The 19,115-nt window shown below is 37.1% G+C and overlaps 2 protein-coding genes across 2 annotated transcripts in view; one reads left to right on the top strand and one right to left on the bottom strand.

The window, feature by feature from the left end:
* Positions 1-19,115, top strand: part of LOC133623977 (uncharacterized) — a 72,442-nt gene that overhangs the window by 14,327 nt on the left and 39,000 nt on the right. The window lies entirely within an intron of this gene.
* Positions 1,391-18,526, bottom strand: LOC133623948 (uncharacterized). The gene is made up of 3 exons (XM_061987477.2): positions 17,917-18,526; positions 17,577-17,697; positions 1,391-2,823 (listed from the first exon to the last, which is right to left on the bottom strand). The coding sequence occupies exons 1-3, from the start codon at positions 18,448-18,450 to the stop codon at positions 1,625-1,627; spliced, it is 1,854 nt and encodes a 617-aa protein (XP_061843461.2). The 5' UTR covers positions 18,451-18,526; the 3' UTR covers positions 1,391-1,624.

Here is a 19,115-nt window from a genome sequence, read left to right as displayed (position 1 = left end):
TTACACCCTCCGACAACACACAGACGAAAGTGAGAAAATGGCGGATTGCTTCCCGATGTGACGTCACAACGTGACGTCATCGCTCCGAGAGCGAATAATAGAAAGGCGTTTAATTCGCCAAAATTCACCCATTTAGAGTTCGGAAATCGGTTAAAAAAATATATGGTCTTTTTTCTGTAACATATAGGTATATATTGACGCTTACATAGGTCTGGTGATAATGTTCCCCTTTAAAAAGTACAACAGAATGACATATTCTGTTCACGAGCAGACACACATTGTACAGGGTTACAGAACAGGAACGCTAATGAGCCAAGAGAGTAAAGTTTTGACAGTTTATTTCAAATCCTGCATCTTCATTTGCTGCTGCTGTTCTCACCAGCACACTTGTGTTTCTTACTTATAAGAGAATCTTTCACCACACACACTGCAACTCAACACTTTTTCTCTAATGTGTACTTTGCATACCTGCCAACTTTTGAAATCAGAAAAACCTAGTAGCCAATTCCAATAGATAACATTGGTGTCATTACCTTTTTGTGGCTAAAATCCAAATTTATTCTATCAGATTGATCATACTGCAAAAAATGATATGGTAACTTTATGATAAGTTTACTTCATTAAAAGGTCTTTTACATCGCTAATTCCTTCGTGTCCGGTCGAAAAATCTTGTCTGCACAAGGTGCAATTCGCGTAGTTTTCACCCTTTTTGGAACGGATAATTATTCCCGGATAGGCTTTTGAATATTCTTCACGGAATGACTGCAGTTTTCTTTTCGGTTTAAGACTCATTTGCGATTTTTCTCCGGCTGATTCCATGATCGTTCGCTCGTTTGGAAATAATGGCAACTGGTGCCTCGTGCTTGGCAGCGGTGCTATAAATAGCCTCGCGCATGGCATTCGGAATGGCTCGATAGGAAGTTACGGGAAGCAGTGTCGATTGTCATTGTTGTTACGCGATTTCGTGAATAAAACTTAAAAAAGTTAGTTTTTTTAATTAATGAAAAACCGTATTTTTTATCACTGCAACCGTAACCCGGAATAGGTTGATGAAAACCGTACTAATTACGGGAAAACCGGAGTAGTTGGCAGGTATGACTTTGAACATGGCGAAGTTGGTAGAGTGGCCGTTCCAGCAATCAGAGGGTTGCTGGTTACTGGGGTTCAATCCCCACCTTCTACCATCCTAGTCACGTCCGTTGTGTCCTTGGGCAAGACACTTCACCCCTTGCTCCTGATGGCTGCTGGTTAGCGCCTTGCATGGCAGCTCCCGCCATCAGTGTGTGAATGTGTGTGTGAATGGGTGAATGTGGTAATACTGTCAAAGCGCTTTGAGTACCTTGAAGGTAGAAAAGCGCTATACAAGTATAACCCATTTATTATTATATATGTGTGTGTAAACCACAGATTGAACAAGTTTTTTCTTTGGTGTGTATTTTTAAATAAAGTTAAAGTACCAATGATTGTCACACATAGGGTCTTCGTACAAAATGTTTACCACATATTGAACAGGAAAAGCGTTTTTCTCCACTGTGTGTTCTTTTAACATATTAATCCCTGCAAACACCCTTACCACAGAAAAAAGGGGTTTCCCCGGTGTGTATTTGCATGTTACTGAGCAGGTTCATGTTTTTTCTACAGTGTGTGTTCTCATGTGTAATTTCAAATTGTAGCGTCGTACAAAACCTTTATCACAGACTAAACAGGTATTGGGTTTTCCGCCAGTGTGTATGCTCATGTGTGTTTTCAAATAGCTACTTTCCAAGAAACCTTTACCGCAGATTGAACAGGTAAAAGGTTTTTTTCCGGTGTGCATTCTCATGTGTATTTTCAAATTGTTGCATTGTGCAAAACCTTTACCACATTTTGAGCAGGAAAAAGGTTTTTCATCTGCGTGTATTCTCATGTGTACTTTCAAACTGTTGCTTCGGGCAAAACCTTTACCACAGGTTGAACAAGTGAAAAGATTTTCTCCGGTGTGTGTTCTCGTGTGTACTTTCAAATCGTGACTTTGTATGAAATCTTTACCACAGATTGAACAAGAAAAAGGCTTTTCTCCGGTGTGTGTTCTCATGTGTACTTTCAAATAGTGACTTTGTGTAAAATATTTGCCGCAAATTGAACAAGAAAAAGGTTTCCCCCCAGTGTGTATTTTCACGTGTTCTTTTAACACATATTTCCGTGCAAAACATTTACCACATTCTGAGCAGGAAAAAGGTTTTTCTCCAGTGTGCGTTCTCATGTGTATTTTAAGACCACTGGGGCGTTTAAAGGTTTTGTCGCAGTGAGAACATGTGAAGTGTGTGTTGTCAGTGTGACATGTCTTATCATCTTTAGAGTCTTCATCATCAGTGTCAGGAGAGTGTGACGTTGTGTCCTCACTATCTGATAGTGGAGCTAAGAGCTTGTCTGCTTGTGATCCTCCACAGTGGTCTCCATCAGCTTCTGTTGAGCTGCTGCTTAGAGGCTCCGCCTCTCTCTGCTCCTCACTCTCACCTTTGACCTCATCATCTTCACTCTTCACAGGGACACCAATCACTGGGAACCATTCAAGCTTCTTTCCCTCCTGAGTGATGCTGTGTTCCTCCTCTTCCTCTTTAATGTGGGAGGTCAGTGTGTCCTCCTCTTCCTCTTTAACAAAGGGGGTCAGCGGGTCCCTTTCCTCCATAAGGTGGGGGGTCAGTGGGTCCTCCTCTTCCTTTTTAATGTGAGAAATCTGTGGCGCTTCGTCTTCCTCTTTAATGTGGGTGGGCTGTGGCTCCTCTTGCGCCATCTTGACACTCCACCCCTGTGGCTCAGGAAAAAGATATTCTTCACAAACGTCTGCAAGACACAAGAAGACAAACATGCTTCAGAATCGTGCAGCTTTGTTCAGTCACGAGGCATTCCGTATGTTTACATTGTCGGAGGCAGATACCGTATATTACCAAATAAACGCCCTTGGGCAAATAACCGCCCATGTCCTAATAGCCGCCCGGGGTCTGACCCCATTTTGTCAATTAACCGCCTCTTCCTAATAACCGCCTATGTCCAAATAGCCGCCCATGGGCTGTTATTTGCATAATTTAGATTAAAATGCTACTGGGGTTGCGTTTGCTGCAGTATTATTGTTTTGATGGTTTTATAGAGTACTTGGTACCATAATTTTATTTTTCCTGTATGCTGCTTTATTTAAAACTTGGAGTACTGTAGCCTTTATTTTATTTAAGTAACAGTATTATTGTTCTGTTTTAATGGTGGGTTTTATACTTGGGTACTTAGTACCATAATTTTATTTTTCCCGGTAGGCTGCTTTATTTAAAAAGTGTATTTATTTTTAGTATTGGTATTCTATTTGACAATTGTTGCACTACTGCCATGTTGAGGCCTTGTTGATCTCTTGTCTTTTGATAGCCTACCTCATGTTGATCTCTTGTTTTTTTGTTTGTATGTTTACAATAGCTTTTACATTTAAAGTTTTTTGTACGAAAAAAAAAATACTGGACAGTAACCATTGTAACCAAATAATGGGCTGGTGCAGGCTGGTGCAAAAATAAATAAAAGCCTTGTGCAAATAACCGCCTGCTTCTTTTAAACGCCTGTCTCCAAAATCGATTTTGTGAAATAAACGCCCGGGCTACTATTTGGTAATATACGGTATTTACATATATCCGAATTTAAGTGTTACTTCTTTTTATTTCATAATCATATTACAAAACAGCTAGTGTTTTTCTTCCAATTGTGGTCTTTTGGTTGTCTGCAACACTGTGTGCTTAACCTTGAATGAGGAATGTTATAAAGAGAGATAATGGGCATTTGTTTTGGCTAGAGAGACATGACTGCCAGGGACTTAAGAGGGGAGAGGGTTTTTCGGGGAGAGGGTTTTTCGGGGGGGGCAGACCATCTTAGCGGGGAGATTGAATGTTCTATGCTGGACTGGTCTCAATGTATATATGCAAAGCTTTGCAAATATATTACAAAATACCTATTCTGTCTCTGGTGGTTTTTCAACTCAGCTTTAAGTGTCGTAAAGAGCTTGGGAGCGACTTGTGACTTGAATTCCCTGGGAGGAACAACTGGTCCAAAACGCAACAACATGTACTATAGAAAACCAAGTTATTGTATGAACTGGCCTGAAATCTTTGTGGGGGACAAACCCCGTAGCTCTTTAGAAAATGAAGACCCCATGTCAGGGGGACTTTTTAGAAGGGATGAGCAATATCGTCAATAATTGATACTGCAATTTATTATTTAACCTCTTAAGGCCCAAGCTGTTTGTTTACATGCTTTTTTTTATTTCTCTTTGCTATTTGGGCTTATTAGACCCTAATTAGAATAAAAACTAAGAATCATCTTTTGATATGATGTACTTAAGTCCATAAGAACACAAACGTGTACTTCATGTTTAGTGACATGCTAATTCTTATTTTTACACTTATTTTTTTCCAAATTCCATTGTACGTTATACTCTTCTGACACCACCAGATGGCAGTATAAGTGTCCACATAAGTGGCCATAAGACCCCAATTCAGTAGTGTACACAATTTTGGAAATAAGAGCTAAATAATTGATACTGCAATTTATTATTTAACCTCTTAAGGCCCAAGCTGTTTGTTTACATGCTTTTTTTTTAATTTATCTTTGCTATTTGGGCTTATTAGACCCTAATTAGAATAAAAACTAAGAATCATCTTTTGATATGATGTACTTAAGTCCATAAGTACACAAACGTGTACTTCATGTTTAGTGACATGCTAATTCTTATTTTTACACTTTTTTTATTTTCCAAATTCCATTGTATGTTATACTCTTCTGACACCACCAGATGGCAGTATAAGTGTCCACATAAGTGGCCATAAGTCCCCAATTCAGTAGTGTACACAATTTTGGAAATAAGAGCTAAAAGGTGCTGTCCACGCATGTGGCCACTAAGCCTTTTTTAATATAGAATAGGATAAGATCAACGTTATTCATCTCACAAGGGGTACATTATGTGGTTGCCGTGCAGATACAATTAGTACACATAACAACAACTAAGAACACAAAGGACATAAGATCTATTAAAAGAGCACAACAGTTGTGACCATCTTCCATTTCAGCGGCTCCATTTCTAAATACAGCTACAAAAATGCCACACAAAAGATCAAAAAATCTGCAATAAATAAGACATATTGTGCACATAGATTGTACCATGCATAGACAATAAGGGTGTAACGATTAGTTTTAACAACGATTTGATTTGAATCATAATTTGAAGTTGCCGATACGATTCAGGTGTGATATTAGTTAATTTAGAACAATACGATTTAGTAACTATTAATCATAAAACAATTCTACCAGCGTGACTGTGAAATAAATAATGGATGTGAAGTTTCCTATATTCCTGTTATTTCTCGTAAGGGAATCATATGTACATATAATGATATATGTATAAATTAAAATTTGGATACAAACAAGCAACCAAACAAGTAATGGCCAATGCATTCACATTTTTGAATAAAGAGCATCCAACACTTTAGGTTAACAAGAGAAAACATTTTCAACGTTCAAGATTATTTTTAATGAAAGTGCAGTAACCAACATTTTAACAGTAGATTTACTTGCTACTATCTTCAACATACGATTACACAAAATTATTGTCAAAAATAAGGTGCAACAAACATATTTTCAGGTCGAATTAACAGTAGGTTTACCTGAGAAGTTAAGTGCAACCAAATCTTTTCAGATTAAATGCTACTGCTCTCATTTTTAATAAACAGCTACAGTAGCAGAAAAAGAGTCACAACAAATGCAAACGACACAACACAATAACATCAAGCCATAACACAACCACTACAAGCCAAATCACGACAACATAAAGACGGAACAACGTCGTTCATTACACTGTTTTAAACCTTCCGCAGCACAGCCAGAGACAGGAACAAACCCAACAAAGAATTGATAATAGAACCATTTTGACGGGTTACAAATCCTCCTAATTTAGTTGCTGACATATGCATTAACAAATGATATCATTTCCAGTTGTATTATTTTATCAAAACCATTATTAATCTCCTTGTTGATTTACTGTTAATATCTGGTTGTGACATGTTTCTATCTACACTTCTGTTCAAATGTAATAATCACTTATTCTTCTGTTGTTTGATACTTTACATTAATTTTGGGTAATACTACAAATTTGGGTATGGATCCATTACTTAGTTGGCACAGTATGCTGATACTGATAACTGATCAGGCCAGATAATTATTAATAGTTAAGTTAAGTTGATAATTGATATTTGGAGCTGATATTCGTTTTCAGTAAAAGTTATTTAAACATGATAACTATTATTCATCTCCTTGTTGATTTACTGTTAATATCTAGTTGTAACATGTTTCTATCTACACTTCTGTTCAAATGTAATAATCACTTATTTTTCTGTTGTTTGATACTTTACTTTAGTTTTGGGTAATACTACACATTTGGGTATGGATCCAGTACTAAGTAGGCACAGTGTCAGTATTGGTGATAACAATGCTGATACTGATAACTGATCAGGCCAGTTAACAATTATTAATAGTTAAGTTAAGTTGATAATCGATATTTGGAGCTGATATTCATTTTCAGTAAAAGTTATTTAAACATGAAAACTATTATTAATCTCCTTGTTGATTTACTGTTAATATCTGGTTACTTTCTGTTGTAACATGTTTCTATCTACACTTCTGTTCCAATGTAATAATCACTTATTCTTCTGTTGTTTGATACTTTACCTTAGTTTTAGGTAATACTACAAATTTGGGTATGAATCCATTACTTAGTAGGCACAGTATCAGTATTGGTGATACCAGTGCTGATACTGACAACTGATCAGGCCTGATAACGATTATTAGTAGTTAAGGAGGTTGATAATCGATATTTGGAGCTGATATTCATTTGCAGTAAAAGTTATTTAAACATGAAAACTATTATTAATCTCCTTGTTAATTTACTGTTAATATCTGGTTGTGACATGTTTCTATCTACATTTCTGTTCAAATGTAATAATCACTTATTCTTCTGTTGTTTGATACTTTACCTTAGTTTTGGGTAGTACTACAAATTTGGGTATGGATCCATTACCTAGTAGGCAAAGTATCAGTATTGGTGATACCAATTCTGATACTGACAACTTGATCAGGCCTGCTAACGATTATTAGTAGCTAAAGAAGTTTGATAATCGATATTTGGAGCTGATATTCATTTGCAGTAAAAGTTATTTAAACATGAAAACTATTATTCATCTCCTTGTTTTAATATTTGGTTACTTTCTTTTCTGACATATTTCTTTCTACACTTCTGTTCAAATGTAATAATCACTTATTTTTCTGTTGTTTGATACTTTACCTTAGTTTTAGGTAATACTACACCTTTGGGTATGGATCCAGTACTAAGTAGGCACAGTATCAGTATTGGTGATACCAATGCTGATATTGATAACTGATCAGGCCTGCTAACGATTATTAGTAGCTAAAAAAGTTTGATAATCGATATTTGGAGCTGATATTCATTTGCAGTAAAAGTTATTTAAACATGAAAACTATTATTCATCTCCTTGTTTTTGTCATGTCTGTGTAATCATGTTTTGTTTTAGTCATGTTTTGTTTAGTTATTGGACTCTTTAGTTTCTGGCTTTTCACTCCCTTGTCTTGTTTCCATGATTACCCATTAGTTTCACCTGTTCCACGTTTGGACTCATTGTGCACTCTTGTTTGTCACCATAGCAACCATTAGTTTTCACCTGTCACGTCACGCACCTGTTTCACGTTTTGAGTCACGCACCTGTTTTCGTTAATCATGTCTGTAGTATTTAAGTTCATTGTTTTCAGTTTGTCTTTCTGGTGACATCCCACAATTATGCTCGGCACATTTCTGACACTTGATTTCATGTCCATCGTTCATGCTGCTCCTTTTAGTCCATGCCAAGTAAGTTTTGTTTATTAATGCTATAGTCTTTTGGTTTCATAGTTTGTTCTCCGCCACTGTGAGCGCTTTTCGTTTGTACTTTTTTTTGCTATAGTCTTTTGGTTTCATAGTTTGTTCTCCGCCACTGTGCGCGCTTTTCGTTTGTACTTTATTTTGATATATTAAATAAATCATGTATTTACATTCCTGTCTCGCCCGAGCCAACTTTCCGTTGCATTCCGGAAAAGCAAACACCCAGGACCAAGTCATGACAGTTTTAATATTTGGTTACTTTCTTTTCTGACATATTTCTACCTACACTTCTGTTCAAATGTAATAATCACTTATTCTTCTGTTGTTTGATACTTTACCTTAGTTTTGGGTAATACTACACATTTGGGTATGGATCCAGTACTAAGTAGGCACAGTATCAGTATTGGTGATACCAATGCTGATACTGACAACTTGATCAGGCCTGATGACGATTATTAGTAGTTAAGAAGGTTTGATATTTGATATTTGGAGCTGATATTCATTTGCAGTAAAAGTTATTTAAACATGAAAACTATTATTCATCTCCTTGTTTTAATATTTGGTTACTTTCTTTTCTGACATATTTCTATCAACACTTCTGTTCAAATGTAATAATCACTTATTTTTCTGTTGTTTGATACTTTACCTTAGTTTTGGGTAATACCACACATTTGGGTATGGATGCAGTACTAAGTAGGCACAGTATCAGTATTGGTGATACCAATGCTGATACTGATAACTGATCAGGCCTGCTAACGATTATTAGTAGCTAAGGAAGTTTGATCATCGATATTTGGAGCTGATATTCATTTGCAGTAAAAGTTATTTAAACATGAAAACTATTATTCATCTCCTTGTTTTAATATCTGGTTACTTTCTGTTGTGACATATTTCTATCTACACTTCTGTTCAAATTTAATAATCACTTATTCTTCTGTTGTTTGATACTTTACATTAGTTTTGGGTAATACTACAAATTTGGGTATGGATCCAATATTCAGTAAGCACAGTATCAGTATTGGTGATACCAATGCTGATACTGATAACTGATCAGGCCTGATTGATTGATTGAAACTTGTATTAGTAGATTGCACAGTACAGTACATATGACCACTAAATGGTAACACCCCAATAACTTTTTCAACTTGTTTAAGTCGGGGTCCACGTTAATCAATTCATGATAACGATTATTAGTAGTTAAGGAGGTTTGATAATCGATATTTGGAGCTGATATTCATTTGCAGTGAAAGTTATTTAAACATGGATAGTACTTTTCAGTAAACAGCTGGACACGTTGTTATTGTTGTTTTTTAAACATTATTAGTATTATTACTCGTAGCAAAGACGTTTAACGCGGTGCTAACGTCGTGGTTCATTTAGAAGCGTTAGGGGATTTCACAAACAGTTTTTAGCTATCGTTCTTTCGCACATTTTCACACAATCCCAACACTTTACACTCACACTTGATCTTAACTAAGCGATGTTTTGATCACTTCCGCCTCTCTTTGTTAGCAGCTAACACGCTAAGCTAACCAGCAAGCTAAGCTAACACGAGAAGCAGCAAAAATGCTCGGACTAATGTATCCGGATACAAACAATTATTAACGATGTTTACTCTATTAAACAACACAAATGTGTGCACGTACGCGCTGACTAAGCACACATAACTATTATAAACACAATACAAACGTCTTCGTGAAACGCCATCTTGCTTTTTCCTCATCTTGCTTCGTTCTCACGCAGTGTTGTCAGATCTCGCGAGAGAAAACAGCAATCTCCCACAGAGATGAGTACATGCCGCCGCCTTTTCCACATCGTCGGCGAATTGCTCCTCTCCGCAGGTTTTTGACACGATTCACTCTGTCCTAGTGCTAATGTAATAGTGTGATGTTGTTGCGCTATTATTATGAACTAGACAGGGTGTTATATTTTATTTTGAAGTATCGCTTTTATTTTTGAAGAACCGGATGTCCGGTGCGGGAAGTGTCTGCTGTTTTTTCGGGTGATTACTTCCTCTTGCTTCGGACTTTTGAGTTGGAAGTAGAGATGTCCGATAATGTCGCCCGATAAGTGCTTCAAATGTAATATCGGAAATTGTCGGTATCGTTTTTTTTATGATCGGTATCGTGTTTTTAATTCATTTTTTATTTTATTTTTTATTTTATTAAATCAACATAAGAAAACACAAGGTACACTTACAATTAGTGCACCAACCCCCCCCCCAAAAAAACCTCCCCCATTCACAATCATTCACACAAAAGGGTTGTTTCTTTCTGTTATTAATATTCTGGTTTTTCGGTTGTTTACTTCCTCTTGCTTCGGACTTTTGAGTTGGAAGTAGAGATGTCCGATAATGTCGGCCGATAAATGCTTTAAAATGTAATATCGGAAATTGTCGGTATCGTTTTTTCTTATGATCGATATCGTTTTTTTTAATTAATTTTTATTTATTTGATTAAATCAACATAAAAAACACAAGATACACTTACAATTAGTGCACCAACCCCCAAAAAAACCTCCCCCATTTGCACTCATTCACACAAAAGGGTTGTTTCTTTCTGTTATTAATATTCTGGTTTCTCGGGTGTTTACTTCCTCTTGCTTCGGACTTTTGAGTTGGAAGTAGAGATGTCCGATAATATCGGCCGATAAATGCTTTAAAATGTAATATCGGAAATTATCGGTATCGTTTTTTTTATGATCGGTATCGTTTTTTAATTCATTTTTATTTATTTTTTTATTTTATAAAATCAACATAAAAAACACAAGACACACTTACAATTAGTGCACCAACTCATTCACACTCATTCACACAAAAGGGTTGTTTCTTTCTGTTATTAATATTCTGGTTTTTCGGTTGTTTACTTCCTCTTGCTTCGGACTTTTGAGTTGGAAGTAGAGATGCCGATAAATGCTTTAAAATGTAATATCGGAAATTATTGGTATCGTTTTGTTTTTTGTGGGGTTTTTTATTAAATCAACATAAAAAACACAAGATACACTTACAATTAGTGCACCAACCCAAAAAACCTCCCTCCCTCATTCACACAAAAGGGTTGTTTCTTTCTGTTATTAATATTCTGGTTTCTCGGGTGTTTACTTCCTCTTGCTTCGGACTTTTGAGTTGGAAGTAGAGATGTCCGATAATATCGGCTTATCGGCCGATAAATGCTTTAAAATGTAATATCGGAAATTATCGGTATCGTTTTTTTTATGATCGGTATCGTTTTTTAATTCATTTTTATTTATTTTTTTATTTTATAAAATCAACATAAAAAACACAAGACACACTTACAATTAGTGCACCAACTCATTCACATTCATTCACACAAAAGGGTTGTTTCTTTCTGTTATTAATATTCTGGTTTTTCGGTTGTTTACTTCCTCTTGCTTCGGACTTTTGAGTTGGAAGTAGAGATGTCCGATAATGTCGGCCGATAAATGCTTTAAAATGTAATATCAGAAATTGTCGGTATCGTTTTTTCTTATGATCGATATCGTTTTTTTTAATTAATTTTTATTTATTTGATTAAATCAACATAAAAAACACAAGATACACTTACAATTAGTGCACCAACCCCCCAAAAAACCTCCCCCATTTACACTCATTCACACAAAAGGGTTGTTTCTTTCTGTTATTAATATTCTGGTTTCTCGGGTGTTTACTTCCTCTTGCTTCGGACTTTTGAGTTGGAAGTAGAGATGTCCGATAATATCGGCTTATCGGCCGATAAATGCTTTAAAATGTAATATCGGAAATTATCGGTATCGTTTTTTTTATGATCGGTATCGTTTTTTAATTCATTTTTATTTATTTTTTTATTTTATAAAATCAACATAAAAAACACAAGACACACTTACAATTAGTGCACCAACTCATTCACATTCATTCACACAAAAGGGTTGTTTCTTTCTGTTATTAATATTCTGGTTTTTCGGTTGTTTACTTCCTCTTGCTTCGGACTTTTGAGTTGGAAGTAGAGATGTCCGATAATGTCGGCCGATAAATGCTTTAAAATGTAATATCAGAAATTGTCGGTATCGTTTTTTCTTATGATCGATATCGTTTTTTTTAATTAATTTTTATTTATTTGATTAAATCAACATAAAAAACACAAGATACACTTACAATTAGTGCACCAACCCCCAAAAAAACCTCCCCCATTTGCACTCATTCACACAAAAGGGTTGTTTCTTTCTGTTATTAATATTCTGGTTTCTCGGGTGTTTACTTCCTCTTGCTTCGGACTTTTGAGTTGGAAGTAGAGATGTCCGATAATATCGGCCGATAAATGCTTTAAAATGTAATATCGGAAATTATCGGTATCGTTTTTTTTATGATCGGTATCGTTTTTTAATTCATTTTTATTTATTTTTTTATTTTATAAAATCAACATAAAAAACACAAGACACACTTACAATTAGTGCACCAACTCATTCACACTCATTCACACAAAAGGGTTGTTTCTTTCTGTTATTAATATTCTGGTTTTTCGGTTGTTTACTTCCTCTTGCTTCGGACTTTTGAGTTGGAAGTAGAGATGTCCGATAATGTCGGCCGATAAATGCTTTAAAATGTAATATCAGAAATTGTCGGTATCGTTTTTTCTTATGATCGATATCGTTTTTTTTAATTAATTTTTATTTATTTGATTAAATCAACATAAAAAACACAAGATACACTTACAATTAGTGCACCAACCCCCAAAAAAACCTCCCCCATTTGCACTCATTCACACAAAAGGGTTGTTTCTTTCTGTTATTAATATTCTGGTTTCTCGGGTGTTTACTTCCTCTTGCTTCGGACTTTTGAGTTGGAAGTAGAGATGTCCGATAATATCGGCCGATAAATGCTTTAAAATGTAATATCGGAAATTATCGGTATCGTTTTTTTTATGATCGGTATCGTTTTTTAATTCATTTTTATTTATTTTTTTATTTTATAAAATCAACATAAAAAACACAAGACACACTTACAATTAGTGCACCAACTCATTCACACTCATTCACACAAAAGGGTTGTTTCTTTCTGTTATTAATATTCTGGTTTTTCGGTTGTTTACTTCCTCTTGCTTCGGACTTTTGAGTTGGAAGTAGAGATGCCGATAAATGCTTTAAAATGTAATATCGGAAATTATTGGTATCGTTTTTTTTTAATTATTGGTATCGTTTTGTTTTTTGTGTTTTTTTTTTATTAAATCAACATAAAAAACACAAGATACACTTACAATTAGTGCACCAACCCAAAAAACCTTCCTCCCCCATTTACACTCATTCACACAAAAGGGTTGTTTCTTTCTGTTATTAATATTCTCGGGCCGTATTTATCAAGCGTCTTAGAATTACTCCTACGAAGTCAGCTAAGAGTTGACTTATGAGTAAAGAAATTATTTGCTGAAAGCTGCACTTAAAAGTTAGTTATCAAGCGTCTTACTCACACTTTCAGCGAAGTGTAGGACTGAATCTTAAGTGTCACACTCAGAGCTGAATTACGACATTACTATGTGCCGTAAACGGAATTTTAGGTGAGGTCATTTCTGTGTCCGTAGAAATGACCAATCACAGAAGGGAATCCCTTGTCTAAGAATAAAGAAATATCTTAAAAGTATTTAAGCGGACAATGGGAGTGTATATTTTGACAATAAACGTCAAAATAAAACAAACAAACAAACAATATTGGCAATGAATCAAAAATAAATGTTTTCTTTTCTTTCCAATTCATTTTCCCAGTGGCGAGATATGGAAGCATTGTGATGACCTTTAGTTCTGCTGTGAAAGCTCTGCTGCGTGATGTTGCTGATGAGATGACGCCCCTTATTATTAAATCTGTGACAAAAATAGTACCCGCTCTGTCTAAACGATACCGTTTGATCAGCTGCTCGTCATCAAACAAAGCCAAGACATCCTTCCGCTCCCTTCTCTCTCGCCTCAGTGCCATCCCCCGCTGGCAACTCCTAACCACTTAGGACACCTCTGAAGGTCTCTTAAATATCGTGGAGAGTAGGAGTGATTCTTAGACTTAAGAAAGTTGATAAATAGCTTTTATTCTTAAGTTTGAGAGTAGGACTAAATTTCGCAAATTCTCAGGACTTAAGTGTAAAATGGCACTCTAAGACGCTTGATAAATACGGCCCCTGGTTCCTACATTATATATCAATATATATCAATACAGTCTGCAAGGGATACAGTCCGTAAGCACACATGATTGTGCGTGCTGCTGGTCCACTAATAGTACTAACCTTTAACAGTGAATTTGAATAATTTTCATGAATTACTAGTTTCTATGTAACTGTTTTTATATTGTTGTACTTTCTTTTTTATTCAAGAAAATGTTTTAAATGTATTTATCTTATGTTATTTTATTAAAATTTTTTTAAAAGTACCTTATCTTCACCATACCTGGTTGTCCAAATTAATAATGTGTTAATTCCACGACTGCATATATCGGTTGATATCGGTATCGTAATTAAAAAGTTGGACAATATCGGAATATCGGATATCGGCAAAAAGCCATTATCGGACATCCCTAGTTGGAAGGTAATAGTTCTTCACTGCTCCGTGTTTCTTCACCTTCTGTTGTAAATATTCTTCCTAAACGTTCCTAAATACTTTAAAAGTTACAACAATAATGTTGTGGGGTTTTGATTGATTGATTGATTGAGACTTTTATTAGTAGGTTGCACAATTGACCACTAAATGGTAACACCCGAATAAGTTTTTCAACTTGTTTAAGTCGGGGTCCACTTAAATTGATTCATGATACAGATATATATATATATATATATATATATATATATACTATCATCATAATACAGTCATCACACAAGATAATCATCAGGGTGTATACATTGAATTATTTACATTATTTACAATTCGGGGTGTGGGGGGGGGGGGGGGGGGTTAGGTTTGTCATCAGTCATCAACAATTGAGAACAGAGAAATGGATATTGAAACAGTGTAGGTCTGACTTGGTAGGATATGTACAGCAAGAGAGAGAGAGAAAGAGCTCAGAAGGCATAAGAAAAATATCTGCATTTGATTGTTTACATTTGATTATTAACAATCCGGGGAGGGTGTTAGTTTAGGGTTGAAGTTGCCTGGAGGTGTACTTTTATTGCGGTTTTGAAGGAGGATAGAGATGCCCTTTCTTTTATACCTGTTGGGAGTGCATTCCACATTGATGTGGCATATAAAGAGAATGAGTTAAGACCTTTGTTAGATCGGAATCTGGGTTTAACGTGGTTAGTAGAGCTCCCCCTGGTGTTGTGGTTATGGCGGTCATTTACGTTAAGGAAGTAGTTTGACATGTACTTCGGTATCAGGGAGGTGTAGCAGATTTTATAGACTAGGCTCAGTGCAAGTTGTTTTACTCTGTCCTCCACCCTGAGCCAGCCCACTTTGGAGAAGTGGGTAGGAGTGAGGTGTGATCTGGGGTGGAGGTCTAGAAGTAATCTGACTAGCTTGTTCTTGGATGTTTGGAGTCTAGAATTGAGGGTTTTGGAGGTGCTAGGGTACCAGGAGGTGCATGCGTAATCGAAAAAGGGTTGAACGAGAGTTCCCGCCAGAACCCTCATGGTGCTTTTGTTGACCAGAGAGGAGATTCTATAGAGAAATCTTTTTCGTTGGTTGACCTTTTTGATTACCTTGGTTGCCATTTTATCACAGGAAAGATTAGCCTCTAGAATGGAACCTAGGTAGGTGACCTCATCTTTCCTGGTGATAACAATGTCACCCACTTTTATAGTGAAGTCATTGACTTTCTTAAGGTTTATGTGGGACCCAAACAGGACGGATTCCGTTTTACCCAAGTGTATGGATAGCTTGTTGTCAGCGAGCCAGGTGCAAGTTCTACAGAGTTCAGCACTGAGGATTTCCTCCACCAGTGACTTGTCCTTGTCTGATACCAGCAGGGCCGAGTCATCCGCAAACAAGAACAATTCACAGTCGCATGCTGATGACAAGTCGTTTATGTATATTAGGAACAGTAAAGGCCCCAATATACTGCCTTGGGGGACTCCACAGCTTACTGAGAGGGGGGGGGGACACGGTGCCGTTCACCTCTACCACCTGTTCCCTCCCCTCCAAGTAAGATTGCATCCAGCTCGATGAGGTTTTGTCAAATCCGATAGCTCTGAGCTTATCCAACACAGTATAGCGTGGTTAACGGTGTCAAAGGCCTTCTGAAGGTCCAGCATGACCATGCCGCAGTATTTGCCCGCGTCCACCTCATGTTTGATGTGGTCAGTCAGATAGAGAAAGCATGTGTCAGTGGAGTGGTTAGATTGGAATTTGTACACGAGTTTATTGGTGGCAAGTTAACCATCGACCTGTTCATAAACTATTTTTTCCATTACTTTCGAAATGGAACTGAGAATAGAAACAGGTCGGTAGTTGCCAGGTTCCAATTTGCTTCCTTTTTTAAAGAGGGGAGTTACTCTTGCTATCTTAAAATCTTTTGGTATTTGGCCTTGTGAAATTGAGAGGTTTATTATGTGCGTGATGATCGGGGCAATGATGGAGGCAGAGTCCCTGAGGAATCTGGAGGGGATATTGTCAAAGCCGGTGGCCTTGTTTGGGTGGAGCGCGCTCAATTTTTTAAGCACCTCATCAGCTGTGACCATTTCTAATTTGAAATCATTGTTGGATACTTCTAGCTTTCTGTAGAAGGCTTTAATGTGTTCTACACCAAAGCGACCAGAGTGGTGGGACAGCTTGTTGACAAGAGTTGCGGCTTTGCTGGTGAAAAAGGCTTTAAGTCTGCTTGCTACCTCCATTTTGTCTGTAATGAGGGAGTCACCCTCCTTGATGCTGATGTTGGTGAGTCTGGGTACAAGTGATGTGTTGTTTAAAGTTATTTTTCTGCACAATTTCGTTAATTAAAGAAGTAGAGCGTCGACGGTGTGAATTGTTTGGTCGCATTTACGCATGGTATTTACACCACGCAGGAGCAGAAATCAGTCCGCCGGAAAGCTGAGACCTGTGTGTGTGTGTGTGTGTGTTTTGTGTTTCCAACACACATATGTGGATTTGTGCATTATTTTTTTTTGTGATAAAACATTTTTGTTAAAGGGGAACATTATCACAATTTCAGAAGGGTTAAAACCATTAAAAATCAGTTCCCAGTGGCTTATTTTATTTTTCGAAGTTTTTTTCAAAATTTTACCCATCACGCAATATCCCTAAAAAAAGCTTCAAAGTGCCTGATGTTAACCATCTTTATATACACCCGTCCATTTTCCTGTGACGTCACACAGTGATGCCAACACAAACAAACATGGCGGATAGAACAGCAAGGTATAGCGACATTAGCTCGGATTCAGACTCGGATTTCAGCGGCTTAAGCGATTCAACAGATTACGCATGTATTGAAACGGATGGTTGTAGTGTGGAGGCAGGTAGCGAAAACAAAATTGAAGAAGAAACTGAAGCTATTGAGCCATATCGGTTTGAACCGTATGCAAGCGAAAACGACACGACAGCCAGCGACACGGGAGAAAGCGAGGACGAATTTGGCGATCGCCTTCTAACCAACGATTGGTATGTGTTTGTTTGGCATTAAAGGAAACTAACAACTATGAACTAGGTTTACAGCATATGAAATACATTTGGCAACAACATGCACTTTGAGAGTAATTGTTACCTTTAGACTTCACATCAGGGTATATCTGAACTCCAATATCCGCTCTTGACAAAGTTTGATAATCATCCTCTTCAGAGAACAGTGAATGTCGATAAGAGTTCGAAAAAATGTCCTGTAACACCTGTAACAAAATAATGGGGAGACTTCACTCAGGTTAACCATACCTAAATAGACACAAAATACTGCATTACACAAGACTACCCGAATGTACTCGAATGATTGAAAAAAATTAATGTTTTTAAGCTAAATTATTGGTAAACGCAGTTTATGTATAATGATTTACGTAAAACCGTGAGTAATGAATAAAGTTTTCATCAATTAATATATTCTGTAGACATACCCTCATCCGCTCTCTTTTCCTGAAAGCTGATCTGTCCAGTTTTGGAGTTGATGTCAGCAGGCCAGGGATGCTAGGGTCAATATTCTTCTCTTGATCATCTTCGGTGGCATAAGGGACGGTAGAAGCGGTGTGAGCCAAGACATCCAGGGGGATTAGCTCGCTCATCTGCGGGAACAAACTGCCGCCATTGCTTGGCGTGCTACCGAGGGCCTTTGTCCCTGAATAGCTCACACACTCCGGCAGATTCAATGGGGGTCTGGCGGCAGATTTCTTTGACTTTATCGTTGGAAATGCATCTGCTTTGAGTGTCGCAGGATATCCACACATTCTTGCCATCTCTGTCGTAGCATAGCTTTCGTCGGTAAAGTGTGCGGAACAAACGACTGACCATTTCGTCGGCTTTCCCCACCGCCTCGTATTTTGAACAAATTTCGTCCAATTTCTTGCCACTTTCGCATCTTTGGGCCACTGGTGCAACTTGAATCCGTCCCTGTTCGTGTTGTTACACCCTCCGACAACACACCGACGAGGCATGATGTCTCCAAGGTACGGAAAACAGTCGAAAAAAACGGAAAATAACAGAGCTGATTTGATCGGTGTTTGAGAAAATGGCGGATTGCTTCCTGATGTGACGTCACGTTGTGACGTCATCGCTCCGAGAGCGAATAATAGAAAGGCGTTTAATTCGCCAAAATTCACCCATTTAGAGTTCGGAAATTGGTTAAAAACAAATATGGTCTTTTTTCTGCAACATCAAGGTATATATTGACGCTTACATAGGTCTGGTGATAATGTTCCCCTTTAATGTAATTTAATTTATTATATTTTTTTATATGTATGAATGTTTGTTACTTCGGACTTTTGAGTTGAAAGGAGCAGTGTGTGTGTGTGCGTGTGTGTGTGTGTGTGTGTGTGTGTGTGTGTGTGTGTGTGTGTGTGTGTGTGTGTGTGTGTGTGTGTGTGTGTGTGTGTGTGTGTGTGTGTGTTTTGTGTTTCCGACACAGGTTACCAATAAATAGTGACAATAAATGGTGACGTGTGTTTTATTTAAAAAAAAACTACACAACGCAGACCAAGACTCACTACACTAACACATTCTGAAGTACAGAGAGAACCTTTTCAAGCCACGGCTGCTCGTTTCTCTCGCGAGATCTGACAACACCGCGCGCGAACATAACAGGACGAAGAAAGGAAAGATG

This window comes from Nerophis lumbriciformis, linkage group LG26, assembly GCF_033978685.3.
Source record: "Nerophis lumbriciformis linkage group LG26, RoL_Nlum_v2.1, whole genome shotgun sequence".
NCBI classification, from domain to species: Eukaryota; Metazoa; Chordata; class Actinopteri; order Syngnathiformes; family Syngnathidae; genus Nerophis; species Nerophis lumbriciformis.
This window is presented reverse-complemented; position numbering and strand designations above follow the sequence as displayed.